Consider the following 14,718-nt stretch of genomic DNA (forward strand, 5'->3'; position numbering starts at 1 on the left):
CCCACCTGCATGTGTTTGGCCCATATACCTCTAAACCTTTCTTATCCATATACTTGTCCAAGTGTTTTTTAAATGCCGTTATAGCATCCACCTCAACTACCTCCTCCGGCAGCTCGTTCCATGCACCCACCTGTGTGAAAAAGTTGCCCCTCGGGTTCCTATTAAATCTTTCCCCTCACACCTTAAACCTATGTGATTGTTGATTCCCCTATTCTGGGTAAAAGACTGTGCATTCAACTTCATGATATTGTACACCTCTGTAAGATCGCCTCCTGCGCTCCAAGGACTAAAGTCCTAGCCTGCCCGACCTCTCACTGTAGCTCAGGCCCTCGAGTGCCGGCTTCATCCTCGTGAATCTCTGCACCCTCTCCAGCGTAATGTCTCCAGGGGGCTGGAGTGGGACAGCTCATGTGCAGACTCAGGTGGTCGCGACAGTCCTGACGAACATTGAGGAACCACAATGGGCGGCATGGCGGTGCAGCGGTTAGTGCTGCTGCCTCGTAGCTCCAAGCATCCAGGCTCCATCCTGACCTCACATTTCCCCTTCAGATGCCCCAGGTTTCCTCCCACATGCCAGAAACGTACCTGCAGGTTAATTGACCGCCATAAGTTACCATAAGTCAGTGCAGGGCAATCGCAGGGAGGATCAAAGAGGAGGGAGTTGGTGGGCAGGTATAGAAGAGGAAGGGATGGGATTGATGGAGATTGGGAACCAACCTGGTCCTGAGTTGACCGGCGACTTACACCCTTCTGAGAACAATCATAATTCCTTCCCTCCGCAGCTCAGACACATAAACATACGCTGATATATCCCATTGTTGACAGTCTTCCATATTGCCACAATGGAGGGTGAGACTTGGCTGGAATGGCTGGCAGAGGCTCGAACCACTGCTCCCACCAAGCCATGCACAGTACAAACAGCCAGACATGGGATGTGATGGTGGGGGGGGGAGTCATTAAAACGATCTCTTGTCTGGGGAGGAGTCAGAACACTTTATTAATGGGCCCCCATTCGAAGAGTGGGTCTTTGCAGTAGCTCAGTCAGTGAGTGAACAAAGAGCTTGGCGAAATGGCACCAAAATGTGGGTTCATGCAGCTTCAACATCATCCATCCACAACATTGGCTAGATGGAACTCATCGTGTTTGTCAGTCACCTCCAAAGTTTCCTATATTTCTGATCGGCAGTCACGGGGGGGGGAGTGACAGTCGGCCATCTTTGTCGGCCTGTTTGGGAGGGATGTGTGGCTCTCAGTCAGATTTATAGGAAACTACATGGAACCTCGGAGAGCTGGTCATCTGTGTCACCGTAAATGCCTTGTCGATTCATGTTCAATTGTGACAATGTTCAAATGTCTGTTTAAATGAAGACTGCTGTTTTGTTCAGCTGGATAGAGTGGATAGCTGGCTGAAACAGCATTGTATCGGTCATTGGTGAGCCGGGGGCAAACATAACAGTGGGGGGATTGTCCCCTGTCTGTACCACTCAGCGCTGTTAATGTCGAGGAGGCTGATGGGATTCATTGAGATGCTGTCCTCAGCTCTGGGATCGACGGGAACTGAAATCTCGGCCTTCCTTGTCCTCTTGAGGCTGAACTGTGTCCAAGTCCACCTTGCCCCGGTGAAGTTGTGCAGCCATCCACTCACATCTATCGCTGGTCAGTTATGAAGGACACTTGTGCAAATCACTTTCTGTGTCCTGAAATATCAATCCCTGTACCTAACACAGTATCTCACTCCTATGAAGGTTTTCACCATGGTGTTAGAAATTAAGGGACTATTCAGAACTTCCCTGTGTTTAAAACCAAGATGTTTGATAGCAATTGAGTTTGGCAGGGGTGTGCACTCAAATTTATAGTCTATTCAGAAATCCCCAATGTTTAAATCCATGATGATATTAATTAAGTTTGATATTAATATTGATTGAGTTTGGTGGGTGTGTATGCTGAAGTTAAGAATCTATTCAGAACCTGCCCATGTTGAAATCCAAGATGGTTGATATTAAATGAGTTTGGTGGGGGACTCAACGTACTTAAAATGAACTTTTGGAAATTAGATTTCTTTTACCCCACAATAAATGGATGAGTTTCTTAGAAGATGCCTCCAACAATTAGGCCTGAGGCTAAAGCCCCCTGTTCTTCACTGTGACCCCAATCATGTCACCACACCAACTTGAGTTCTGTTGTTGGTTTTCTGATGAAGGGAAGGTGCTAGCATCATGTATAGTGGCATCACAATGGAACAGTTCCCTTCCCTCGAAGACAGACACAAAATGCTGGAGTAACTCAGCGGGACAGGCAGCATCTCTGGAGAGAAGGAATGGGTGACGGAGGAATGGGAAACGTCACCCATTCCTTGTCTCCAGAGATGCTGCCCGTCCCGCTGAGTTACTCCAGCACTCTGTGTCTATCTTTGATTTAAACCAGCATCTGCAGTTCTTTCCCTCACCGCGTCCAGCTCATTAATTTAGAATAATCTCAACAGCCTAAAAATACAGGCCAAAAACCAATGCAGTTGTTGAAAGGGGTGAGGTGGAGTTTAATGTTGAAGGGAAGTTATGACAAATGGCTCTGTTTGTGTTACCAAGGGTAGAACAGGATCCTAGACAGGACAGTTCAGTGCATCAAACGTCTGGCCACAGAAACCTTAAAAATCATATTCAGTTAAAGGGCCACAAAGGGTCAGAGAAGGCAAAGAAGGAGGAGGTCAAGCAAGACATTTCCCTTTTTTTTAAATGCAGAGGGAACATTCTAAGAATAGGTAGGGCGGCACGGTGGCACAGCAGTAGAGTTGCTGCCTCACAGCGCCAGAGACCCGGGTTCGATCCTGACCAAAGGTGCTGTCTGTACGTTCTCCCTGTGACTGTGGGTTTTCCCCGGGTGCTCCGGTTTCTTCCCACATCCCAAAGACGTACAGGTTTGTAGGCTCATTGGCTTTGGTAAAATTGTAAATTTTCCCTAGTGTGTAGTGTAGTGTGCGGGGGTCGCTGGTCAGCCTGGACTCGGGCCAAAGGGCCTGTTTCCACGCTGTATCGTTAAAAATAAAAGAATGTCGCAAGGTGCACAAGTGTTCGCAGTGATACACAGAACAGTTTGATATCCATCGTAGGTCTTCAGACCCCAGGTTTAATCACAGCTCAGATACCATGCAGCATCTGTGTCTGGTTTGACCCGAAACATCACCTGTCCAAGTTCTCCAGGGACGCTGCCTGACCCGCTGGGGGTTACTCCAGCACTTTGTGCCTTTTTTGTAAAGACATAGGAGCATAATTAGGCCATTCGGCCCGTCGAGTCTGCTCCACCATTCGATCGTGGCTGGTGGAAGGTTTTCACTGATGAAGGTTTGAGACTTTTTTTCTCTTCTTTCAACACACTTGAACTACATTCAACATCTGAGACATCTAATGACAGTTTCAACAAAAATCTCATCTGCTTGCGGGGTGACACACCTTTCACAAATTAAATACTAGATTGATGATGCCAAACCTTTTACAGGTAATCAGATGCAAAATGATTCTTATTACCAAGCTGTTCTGTAGTCTGCTCAACTTCTCTCCATCCTGTGGTATTTTACTGCTGATGTTCTTCCATCAAGGTTATTCCTTGCTGTTTTGCAATGATTACATTTCCAGATATGATGTGGTTCCTGCATTTTGAACGTTAGTCCCTCTCCTCCCCATCAAAAGCTTTTTGGTTGGAATTAATCTCACTGGGCCATCGTTTGTCCCTGTATTTTCCTCTCAGCAGAGAGCTGCGAGCAGTTGGTAGTCTTTGAGTGAGAGTACATGGACCGTTAACACCATGCCTCGGTTATCTCAGGGTTTCCCGGGGACATACCATTAACCAGAGGCTTCCGTAGACCACCGGTCGATGGTTGTCAATGGGAAAACGAGCACACCCCCTCCTTGATTGGGTGGCACGGTGGCGCAGCGGTAGAGTTGCTGCCTGGAGACCCGGGTTCCATCCCGACCATGGGTGCTGTCTGTACAAAGTTTGTACGTTCTCCCCGTGACCGCGTGTGTTTCCTCTGAGATCTTCGGTTTCCTGCCACACTTCAAAGACGGTACAGGTTTGTAGGTTAATTGGCTTGGTATAAGTGTAAATTGTCCCTAGTATGTGTAGAATAGTGTTAGTGTGCGGGGATCACTGGTCGGTGCGGACTCGATGGGCCGAAGGGCCTGTTTCCGCGCTGTATCTCTAAAAAAAAGAGTTCTTCAGAGACTTCTTAACAGGCAAAACAAAAGTTTTTCACCGTACCTCGGTACCCGTGACAATAAACTAAACTGAACCCCCACACTCACCCAGCAACCTCTTACAAGGTGACGATAAGCAGTTATTTAGAAAAGTGAAGGATAAAGAAAATTCCCCCAAAACCTTTGCATCATTTTTTCATGATGAACATAGCCCACTGGTTGTGGCTAATTTAGCAAGAGGGGTGGTGGTCATGGAAGTAACAGAGACAGAGGCAAAGGCAATAAACCAAATCTCAGGGGAATCCTAAAGTCAGGTGCTGGAATGGTCATGTGCAGGCTCTAACTATTGTGTTAGGCCGTGCAGTCTGCCACACGTCCTGAATTGATTTTTCATTCAAAGATCAATGCCAAATGCAACCTGTCTCTCCCTCCACAAACCAGAAGTGAATCTGATTTTTGTTTAGTGGGTGAACTGACAGTTGAATCTTGTATTCAGCATTGTTGTCAATAACGTGTCGACGTGACCTATTCGACAAACTTAAAGCAGAGTTTTCTGTAAATTCACTTTGTACCATCAAACTGTGTGGAGCAGTTGCCCACCTGAGTTCTTGATTCAGTATCATTTTTTATTTTAGCCTCGGGCTGGAATCAACAGTGAAGTGTGGTCTTGTGCGTGAATCCACAGTTTTGAGCGCCATTCGACGGGGGGGGAGGGGGAGGGGGAGGGGGGGGGTACTTGTGAAATGTTAACTTCTGTTTTTTAACCAAAAAAAAACCTTCCTGACGTCATGCAAGTTGTGGAGCTGTTCTACAGTGTGTGAACTATCCTCTTTCTCTCTCTCTTCAGCCACTCACTCTCTGTCAGTGTCTTACTTTTTTTCCTTGTTCAACTTTCGGGAAAACAAAACATTGAAATACATTGGTAAATATCACACGTAATATAGCCACTACTTTTTTTTAAAACATTACCATCATATTAATAACAAACGGCACAGACCATCGATGTCAGACATGTAAATTGTACAGATACGTGCTACGTCCATTTGTGCTTCCATCCAAGTCTCCAGCTGCATCCCATGCCATTTCACTGTAAGAATGTAAGAAATATGTTTCCGTTACTTCAATGTTCCACAGGCATTGTTACTTGTTCAGCTTTTCATGCAGCCTCTGTTCATCTCCTGTTATTAGCTGCAAAGTTCTCAGATGTTCTTAGCAGTGTGCGGAGAGAGTCAGGCAACCTCCCCGACTATGAAGGTCCCCCGAGCACAGCCACACAGCCACAGACGCCTCCTCTCACCCCCTCGTCCGTGCCCAGTAAGTAAGCGTGTTACTAAAGACCTCCGAGCATGCCGCATACTGACAAGCATGCAAGTCCCCCCGAATGGCCTCTCCCAGTCGCAACTCTGCGCCATTAACGCCAGTTAGAGAGGGCCCGCCCCGTAACTGCAGCAGAGTCAGGAGCTAAGGCAGTAGAGGGGAACCTCACCAGCAAGGGTGAGGGCGGGCAGAGGTCACCTCACCAGCACCTAGTTTACCTGCAGATGCCTAGTGGGCAGCTTGAACAGAGCAGTTCCTTCCCACACGGTCTGAACCAAGCTTAGGAGGGAGAGATAGATCAGCCATGATTGAATGGCGGAGTAGACTTGATGGGCCGAATGGCCTAATTCTACTCCTATTCCTCATGACCTTTTTCACCATGTCTCTGAGCAAAGCAGGCTCTCTGTGCTCAAGGCAAACTGCACGGAAGAACTCAGCAGGTCAGGCAGCATCTGTGGGAAGGTAGACAAAAGTGCTGGAGAAACTCAGCGGGTGCAGCAGCATCTATGGAGCGAAGGGCCGAAACGTTGCCTATTTCCTTCGCTCCATAGATGCTGCTGCACCCGCTGAGTTTCTCCAGCACTTTTGGCTACCTTCGATTTTCCAGCATCTGCAGTTCCTTCTTAAGCATCTGTGGGAAGGGATGTGTACCCTTCTTCCCTGTTGGTCTGGTTTGTGCAGCCTGAGGAACTAACACTGTCATCATCAGACACATCACCAGATTGCTGGTTATCGGAGAAGTTTAGTTTAGTATAGGAAAGAACTGCAGATGCTGGTTTAGACACAAAATGCAGGACAGGCAGCATCGCTGGAGAGAAGGAATGGGTGACGATTCGGGTCGAGACCCTTCTTCAGGCTGAGAGTCAGGGGAGAGGGAGATTAGAGATATGGAAGGGTAAGGTGTGAAAAGGACAGATCAAAGCAGACGATAAGGTGTAGAATGTTTCATTGTTAGTTTAGGGGATGGTGACAACGATGCATACAATCAGTAAAATTAATCAGGCCAGTGAAACCAGTTGGAGAACTAGGGTGGGGGAGGGACGGAGAGGGAGGGGATGCACGGGTTACTTGAAGTTAAGAGACATCGATATTCATACTGCCCAAGCAAAATATTAGTTTAGTTTAGTATAAAGCTGAAACTCGCAGGTCAGAACCTCCTCGGCTTCTTGACTTTTAACCAAAAAGTTTAAAAATAGTTGAAATGAAGGACATTCAGGTTTGCAGACCGCTGTCTCCATCACTGATGGAGGAGCGTTGAACCTTATGGGACTCCTGGTTCCTATTGCCTCCTCTCACGAACAGGATCTGAGGCCAATCTCTATTTATCTCCACGTCCTGTCCCCTCACCAATCCCCTGTCAGAACATAGAGCAGTACAGCCCAGGGCAGCACGGTGGCACAGTGGTAGAAACATAGAAGATAGGTGCAGAGGGAGGCCATTCGGCCCTTCGAGCCAGCACCGCCATTCATTGTGATCATGGCTGATCATCCACAATCAGTAACCCGTGCCTGCCTTCTCCCCATATCCCTTGATTCCGCTAGCACCTAGAGCTCTATCTAACTCTCTTTTAAATTCATCCAGTGAATTGGCCTCCACTGCCCTCTGTGGCAGAGAATTCCACAAATTCATAACTGAAAATGTTTTTTCTCGTCGCAGTTTTAAATGGCCTCCCCTTGATTCTTGGACTGTGACCCCTGGTTCTGGACTCCCCCAACATTGGGAAAAATTTTCCTGCATCTAGCTTGTCCAGTCCTTTTATAATTTTATATGTTTCTATATGAATCCCTCTCATCCTTCTAAATTCCAGTGAATAGAAAGCCCAGTCTTTCCAATCTTTCCTCATATGACAGTCCCCCCATCCCGGGGATTAACCTCGTGAACCTACGCTGCACTGCCTCAATAGCAAGGATGTCCTTCCTCAAATTAGGAGACCAAAACTGCACACAATACTCCCGAGCTACTGCCTTACAGTGCCAGAGACCCGGGTTCGATCCTGACTACGGGTGCTGTCTGTACAGACTTTGTACGTTCTATCCGTGACCTGCGTGGGTTCTCTCCAAGATCTTTGGTTTCCTCCCACAATCCAAAGACGTACAGGTTTGTAGGTTAATTGGCTTGGTGCAAATGTAAAATTGGCCCTAGTGTGTGTAGGATAGTGTTAGTGTGCGGGGATCGCTGGTCGGTGCGGACTCGGTGGGCCGAAGGGCCTGTTTCCGCGCTGTATCTCTAAACTAAACTATAAAGAAACACAGAAACAGGCCCTTCGGCCCACAGTGTCCATGCTGAACATGTTGCAACTTAAACTAATCCCTTCTTGCACGTGATCCATTCCCCCACATATCCACGCACCTATCTAAAAGGCTGCTAAACACTATCGTTTCTGTCTCCACCATCGCCCTTGGCAGCACCTTCCAGGCACCCACCACCCTCCCTCGCACATCTCCTTTAGCCACTCCCCCTCTGAACACAGGTTTGCTGGCGGATATTCAGCAGGCCATCATTTTATCATCATTTCTCTCCACGACCTTGCTCGTCCTATCTCCAGCCCAAAAACGTTAACATTTCAGAAGTTTTCATAAGTTCTGGGAGCAAAATTAGGCTATTTGACCAACAAGTCTACTCCACCATTCAATCATGGCTGATCTATCTCTCCCTCGCAACCCCATTCTCCTGCCTTCTCCCCATTACCCCTGACACCGGTACTAATCAAGGATCTATCTATCTTTGCGAGGGGATCATATAGAAACATAAAAATATCCACTGACTTGGTCTCCACAGCCTTCTGTGGCAAAGAATTCCACAGATTCACCACCCTCCAACGAAATAAATTCCTCCTCATCTCCTTTCTTTTACGCCCTTTTATTCTGAGGCTGTGCCCTCTGGTCCTAAACTCTCCCACTAGTGGAAACACCCTCTCCACATTCACTCTATCCAAGCCTTTCAATTTCACGAGCACAGGCCCAGTGCCATCGAACACTCATCATATGTTAACCCAATCATTCCTTGGATAATTCTTGTAAACCTCCCCTGGACCCTCTCCAACGCCAGCACCCCCCCCCCATCCTCAGATATGTTGGTGCCCCATCCCCAAAAATTGTGGTGTCCTTCAGTGTGATCCCCCCTTTATTCCCCACCTTCCCAACCCACATGTGACTTCAACTCCTTGCCTGCATCTCTAATCCTCAGCTAACCTTTTGGACAGCTCTCCAAAGGTTTGTTGAACCAGAGTTAAATTTCAGCATTTACATTTAAAAAACATAATCTCGGCTGCAAAGTCAGTCTTATTTATTTACAATAGAGAATTCTCCATCGGTCAATTAATCTTTGACCTCCATCTTGTAATAGTCAGATACAAAATGGCAGATACGAAACTTAAGACATAATGTGACCCGGATTAAGACAACCATTAATTTTGGAGGATTGTGTGCAGTTCTGGAAAGGGTGCATAGGTTTACCAGGATGCTGCTTGGATTAGAGGATATTAGCTGCAAAGGAGAGATTGGATGAACTTGAGAACATTTTCTCTGGAGCATCAGAGGTTGAGCGGAGGGAGACCTGATAGATGTTTATAGATTTATGAGAGGCACAGATAGGGGAGACAGTCAGAACCTTTCTCCCCAGGTGGAAATGTCAAAGATTAGAAGCCATAGCTGTAAGGTGAAAGGACAATGGGGACCAATTCTCTGGATGCTTTCAAGAGAGAGTTAGATAGAGCTCTTAAAGATAGCGGAGTCTGGGGATATGGTGATAAGGCAGGTAACGGGGTACTGATTGTGGATGATCACAATGAGTGGCGGTGCTGGCTCGAAGGGCCGAATGGCCTACTCCTGCACCGATTGTCTATTGACAAAGTTTAAAGGAGATGTGTGGGGCAGGTTTTTTACACAGCGAATAGTGGGTGTCTAGAACACATAGCCAGAGGTGGTGGTGAAGCAGATATGATAGAGGTGGTGAAAACGTTTTTAGATAGGCACAAGTGCTGGTGGAGGAGATTCTGTAACTTGGCATCATGTTCGGCATGGACATTGTGGGCTGAAGGGCCTGTTCCTGTGCTGTACTGTTCTATGTGATGCAGGAAAACTGCTGTGATGACAGAGTAAAAGGCAGTTGAGTTCAGGCTTATGATTAAATCCACTGCCACCATCCCCACTGTATCCACCTTATTAATGACCTCCAGTGCCATCGTATGGTTTTAATTGGGAACATTTACAGCATATTTCTGCGATATGAGAGAAAGGTACATGGATAGGACAGTTTTAGAGGGATATGGACCAAGCGCAGGCAGGTAGGACTGGTGTAGCTGGGACATGTTGGCCGGTGTGGGAAAGTTGGGCCGAAGGGCCTGTTTCCATGCTGTATCACTCTATGACTACAGTCCCAGTCTGGGATGGATTTAGACAGTGCCCGCTCAGTAATGTCACTTTTGTTCTGTTGCAAACATCAGCTGCCTTGTATGTACCTCTGTGTGTGCGGTGTTTTACAGTCTGTGTTACACATCTGTCCACCTTTCATCCTCAGCGGCAAAGTTTACAGATGTTTTAAAGAGTGTCCGCAGAGGGTCGGCTCCCAACCCTGAACCCGAGGGCAATCGGCCTGTGCAAACACTGCCTCTCAACCCCTTCACCTCCATCCCCTGTAAGTGGACAACCGGCACTCCCCGGCCTGAACCCCTTCCTTCCTTCCTTCCTTCCTTCCTTCCTTCCTTCCTTCCGCAGGAGGCTGAGACATCGCTGTGTTGCTGGTGACGTGTGAAAGGCATGTGGTTGTCACAGGCTCAGTGTGCGGGCAAACAAATGTGCTGGACATCAACTTCAAACCCTGTTGTCTGCGACCCAGCATTGCTTGCATCTCTCGTGGTGCTTCTAACAGGCCGGTCGGTGTGATTTAGTTTTAGTTTAAAACAGGCCCTTTGGCCCACCTAGTCCGCGCCAACCTGCCATCCCCAAACACTAACGCCATCCCACAACACACTCGGGACAATTTAAAATTTTACCGAAGCCAATTGACCTACAAACCTGCATGTCTTTGGGATGTGGGAGGAAACCGGAGCACCTGGTGAAAAACCACTAACTCCGTACAGAAAGCACCCATAGTCAGGATCGAACCCGGGTCTCTGGCGCTGTAAGGCTGTAGCTCTACCACTACTGCCCTATCTGTACTGTTCCACAAAGAGTGTACAAGCAAACCCTTCTCGGCATTCAGCTCAAGCTCAACTGCTAGAGATAAATGATACGGCGAATACTGAGAGAGAGTCCAGTCACTTGGCCAAAGTCGTAGGAACAGAATTAGGCCATTCGGCCCATCGCGTCTACCCCACCATTCAATCGATCTGTCTTTCCCTCTCAACCCCATTCTCCTACCTTCTCTCCATAACCTCTGACACCCTCACGATCAAGAGCCTATCAATCTCTGCTTTAAAAATACCCCTTAAAAATACTTAATCTCCACAGCCGTCTGTTGCAGTGAACTCCACAGATTTACCACCCTCTGGCTAAAGAAACTCCTCCTCATCTCCATTCTAACGGTACAACCTTTTATTCTGCAGCTGTGCCCTCTGGTCCTACACTCTCCCACTAGTGGATGCATCCTCTCCACATCCACTTTATCCTGGCCTTTCACTATTCTGTACATTTCAATGAGATCCCCCTCAACCTTTTAAACTCCAGCGAGTACAGGCCCAGCGCCGACAAATGCTCAACGTACGACATTAACTGCAGGCTTTATATTGTGGCAAATGTCCAATGGATTTACATTCGGATAGCGATGAGTGCTATTACTTTGGCACGAGCCAAATATGCATCTTCAACCTGATGCAGGATGAGTGACTTAATCCGGCTTTGAACAACAAAAGCTCAAATCGTCGTCTTTTTTTAGGCGTGATTTTTTTTTAGGGCAAGCCTCTATTGTTCCTCTGTCCATCGCAGAGCCAATGATCAGAGCATCAGCATTTGTCTTGTGTTTTCATTCTGAAAGCCTCTTGCCACAGTGAGAGTCACCCAGCTCTCCCTTGACCCTTGCCAACATGGCCGATGTTTCTCATTCACACTCCCGAGATTAAGTGTTCCAGGACTAAGTATATAAACAGCTGTGCAGGGATGTACAGGGATGCTCTTAACCTTTATACCGCAAAGTGCTGTTACTTTAGAAGCTTATTTTTCTACAGCTAGTATCGTCAATTCAATTTAAAACAGCAGAATATCCCTTTTTTGAATTCCGGTTAATGTTTGAGCTACATTATACCCCGATTTCTTTCCTGGGGTTTTTAACTTTTTCAGATTTTAGTTTAGTTTAGAGATACAGCATGGAAACAGGCCACTCGGCCCACCGAGACCACCCGTTCACACTAGTCCTATGCCATCCCACTTTCTCTCATCCACTCCCTACACACTAGTGGCATTTTTTACAGAGGGCCAATTAACCTACAAAGCCGCATGTCTTTGGGGGGGTGAGGGGTAACCGGAGCACCCGGAGGAAACCCACAAGGTCACAGGGTGAACGTGCAAACCCCACATAGACAGCACCCAAGGTCGGGAATGATCCTGGGTCTCTGGCGTTGTGAAGCTGTGGATCTACCAGCTGTACCGCCTGAATATTTTTGTTAAACGGATAATTATCTTCATTTGGTTGCGTTGAAGTTGCGGCCTACAAACCCGGCACAGCCTGTCAGCCTTCCTTGGGTTCACGACCTCCGACCTCCCCCTTACCCGTAAAGAATGCCACAAGCCATTGTTCCCCCTCACTTTGATCCCATCGTTGTTCTTCCACTAGACCCCCCCCAACGTGTGAGCACAGGGACGTACTTACTTCATTTCGAGGCGCTGCATTTTAGTGTGGCGCGGTGAAACGGGAATGCAACCCAGCGCTGCATCGTGTGTTGCACACTTCCAACATGCATGGCGGGGCACTGGCTGCCAGCTGATGTCCCCGGACTCACGCTGGCACCAAATGCGATGTTAGCAAAGTGCACTAAATCTCCGCAGAATAACTCCGCATAACCCCTTGCGTATCAATCGGTTTATACTGCATAAAACGCAAAATGCTGGAAGAACTCAGTGGGTCAGGCAGCATCTGTGGAGGGGAATGAACACGCGATCTTCGGGGTCCAGTCACGAAATGTCGCCTGTCTGTTTCCCTCCATAGATGCTGCCTGACCCTCAGATCTTCCAGCACTTTGTGTTTTGCTCAAGGCTCCAGCATCTGCAGTCTTTTGTGCCTCCATTTGTATTGCAATTTTACTATTGGGCCACAGTGATCACCACCTCAACCGTTTATACAGTCACGCCTTAAAACCACGATCGAAAGGCACACTCCGTAAAGTGTAATGGAAATGTTGATCCTTTGGCCACAAGTCTTGGTTTAGTTTAGAGATACAGCATGGAAACAGGCCATTTGGCCCACCAAGCCTGCGCTGACCGGCGATCATCCATTCACACAAGTTCAATCCAACACACTGGGGATCCACATACAGAATCCAATTAACCTACAAACCTGTATGTCTTTAGAATGTGGGAGGAAACCGGAGCACCCGGAGAACGTACAAACACTGTACAGACAGGATCGAACCCGGGTCTCTGGCGCTGTGAGGCAGCAACCCCACCTCTGCGCCACCCATTCCGGGTCTTTATTGAAATAAGATCAGTGGGAGCATTTGTTTTATATTCCCTGATTCGTAGCAGTTGGCCAGTTGCCAGTGAAGCTTGTGGAACGCTGAGCTGCATCGAACATCACTCTGTGAAACACTAGCCTTCAATCCGACTACCAAGCCTGACATTCACACTGACTTCAGAGCGTGCCCCAGGGATTCCTATCTCATTGGCTTCAGTGTGTAACTATCCATTACCTTGCAGCGTAGCTTTTAAACCATGTACATCCAATAGCATAATCGTCCCTGGACAACTTCCCTTCCTTTGATTGCCCTTCATCGGATATAGTTATTATTTTCAGACAGTCAGGAAGCCTTGATGTTAATATAGCTTACACCACTATCACCAGAATCCATTTTATAGAGGTGATGAATCTGACCCTCTCATGACCACGGTGCGATGTAGATAAATTAGTAGATAGTCATACAGTATGGAAACAGGCCCTTCAGCCCAACTTGCCCACACTGGCCAACATGTCCCAGCTACACTAGTCCCACCTGCCCACGTTTGGCCCATATCCCTCCAAACCTGTTCTATCCATGTACCTGTTTAACTGTTTCTTAAACGTCGGGATAGTCCCTGCATCAACTGCCTCCTCTGGCAGCTTGTTCCATACACCCACCCACCACCCTTTGTGTGAAAAGATGTTGAGCCGAGTATTTAACTGAGGCAAAAGCGCCACTATCAGCTGAGTGCCTCACAACGGACATGTTCATGACCTTGTGACACTCTCGCTTTCAACCTCTGGGACCCTACATACTCCAGCACACATCCTGCTATTTTTGAAAAGCCAATCCTGCCTGTCTTTGTGTAGTTTATTATTTCAACTCCATTTCAGATGAAAGTCTGCTTTGAACCAGCTTAGTTTAGTTTAGAGAAACAGGCCCTTTGGCCCTCTGAGTCCGCACCGACCAGCGATCCCCGCACACTAATACTATTCTACACACACCAGGGATCATTTACATTAACCAAGCCAATTAACCTACAAACCAGCACTTGTTTGGAGTGTTGGAGGAAACGGACGATCTGGGAGTAAACCCATGCAAGTCACGGGGAGAAGGTACAAACTCCGTACAGACAGCACCCGTAGTCAGGATCGAACAAGGTGTCTGGCGCTGTAACTCTATCACTGCCAAATTATTTTGTTAGTTCATCCAGTGGTACGCGAGGGACATTAAAAATGTGGCACAGCTGGTAAAGCCGATGCCCCACAGCACCAGTAACCTGACCTCAGCTGCTGCCTGTGTGGTGTTTGCACGTTCTCTCTCGGAATGTAAGGGTTTACCACCGGGTGCTCCATATCCTAAAGACCTGCAGGTTTGTAGGTAAATTGGCCTCTGTAAATTGCCTCTAGCGTGCAGAGAGTAGAAGATAAATTGGGAAAACATAGAACCAGTGTGTTTGCTGCCTGTGTGGAGTTTGCACGTTCTCCCGTGACTACGTTGGTTCCCTCCGGGTGCTCCGGATTCCTCCCACATCCCTAAGACGTGCGGGGTTTGTAGGTTAATAGGCCCTCTGTGAATTGACCCCCAGTGTGCAGGGAGCGGATGCGAAAGGGGGATAACATA

The 14,718-nt window shown here is 47.7% G+C and overlaps 1 protein-coding gene across 25 annotated transcripts in view; it reads left to right on the forward strand.

The window, feature by feature from the left end:
• Positions 1-14,718, forward strand: part of LOC116967405 (calcium/calmodulin-dependent protein kinase type II subunit beta) — a 263,340-nt gene that overhangs the window by 226,028 nt on the left and 22,594 nt on the right. For 15 of the 25 annotated variants that reach the window (XM_033013933.1, XM_033013934.1, XM_033013942.1 and 12 more), the window contains 2 exons: positions 5,379-5,504; positions 10,026-10,142. The exons of 7 other annotated variants lie outside the window; for them this stretch is intronic. In XM_033013933.1, coding sequence (XP_032869824.1) covers positions 5,379-5,504; positions 10,026-10,142 — 243 coding nt within the window. The remainder of the gene's footprint in view (positions 1-5,378; positions 5,505-10,025; positions 10,143-14,718) is intronic. 3 more of the 25 variants (XM_033013945.1, XM_033013948.1, XM_033013949.1) reach the window with 1 other exon arrangement.

This window comes from Amblyraja radiata, chromosome 39 (genome assembly GCF_010909765.2).
Source record: "Amblyraja radiata isolate CabotCenter1 chromosome 39, sAmbRad1.1.pri, whole genome shotgun sequence".
NCBI lineage: Eukaryota > Metazoa > Chordata > Chondrichthyes > Rajiformes > Rajidae > Amblyraja > Amblyraja radiata.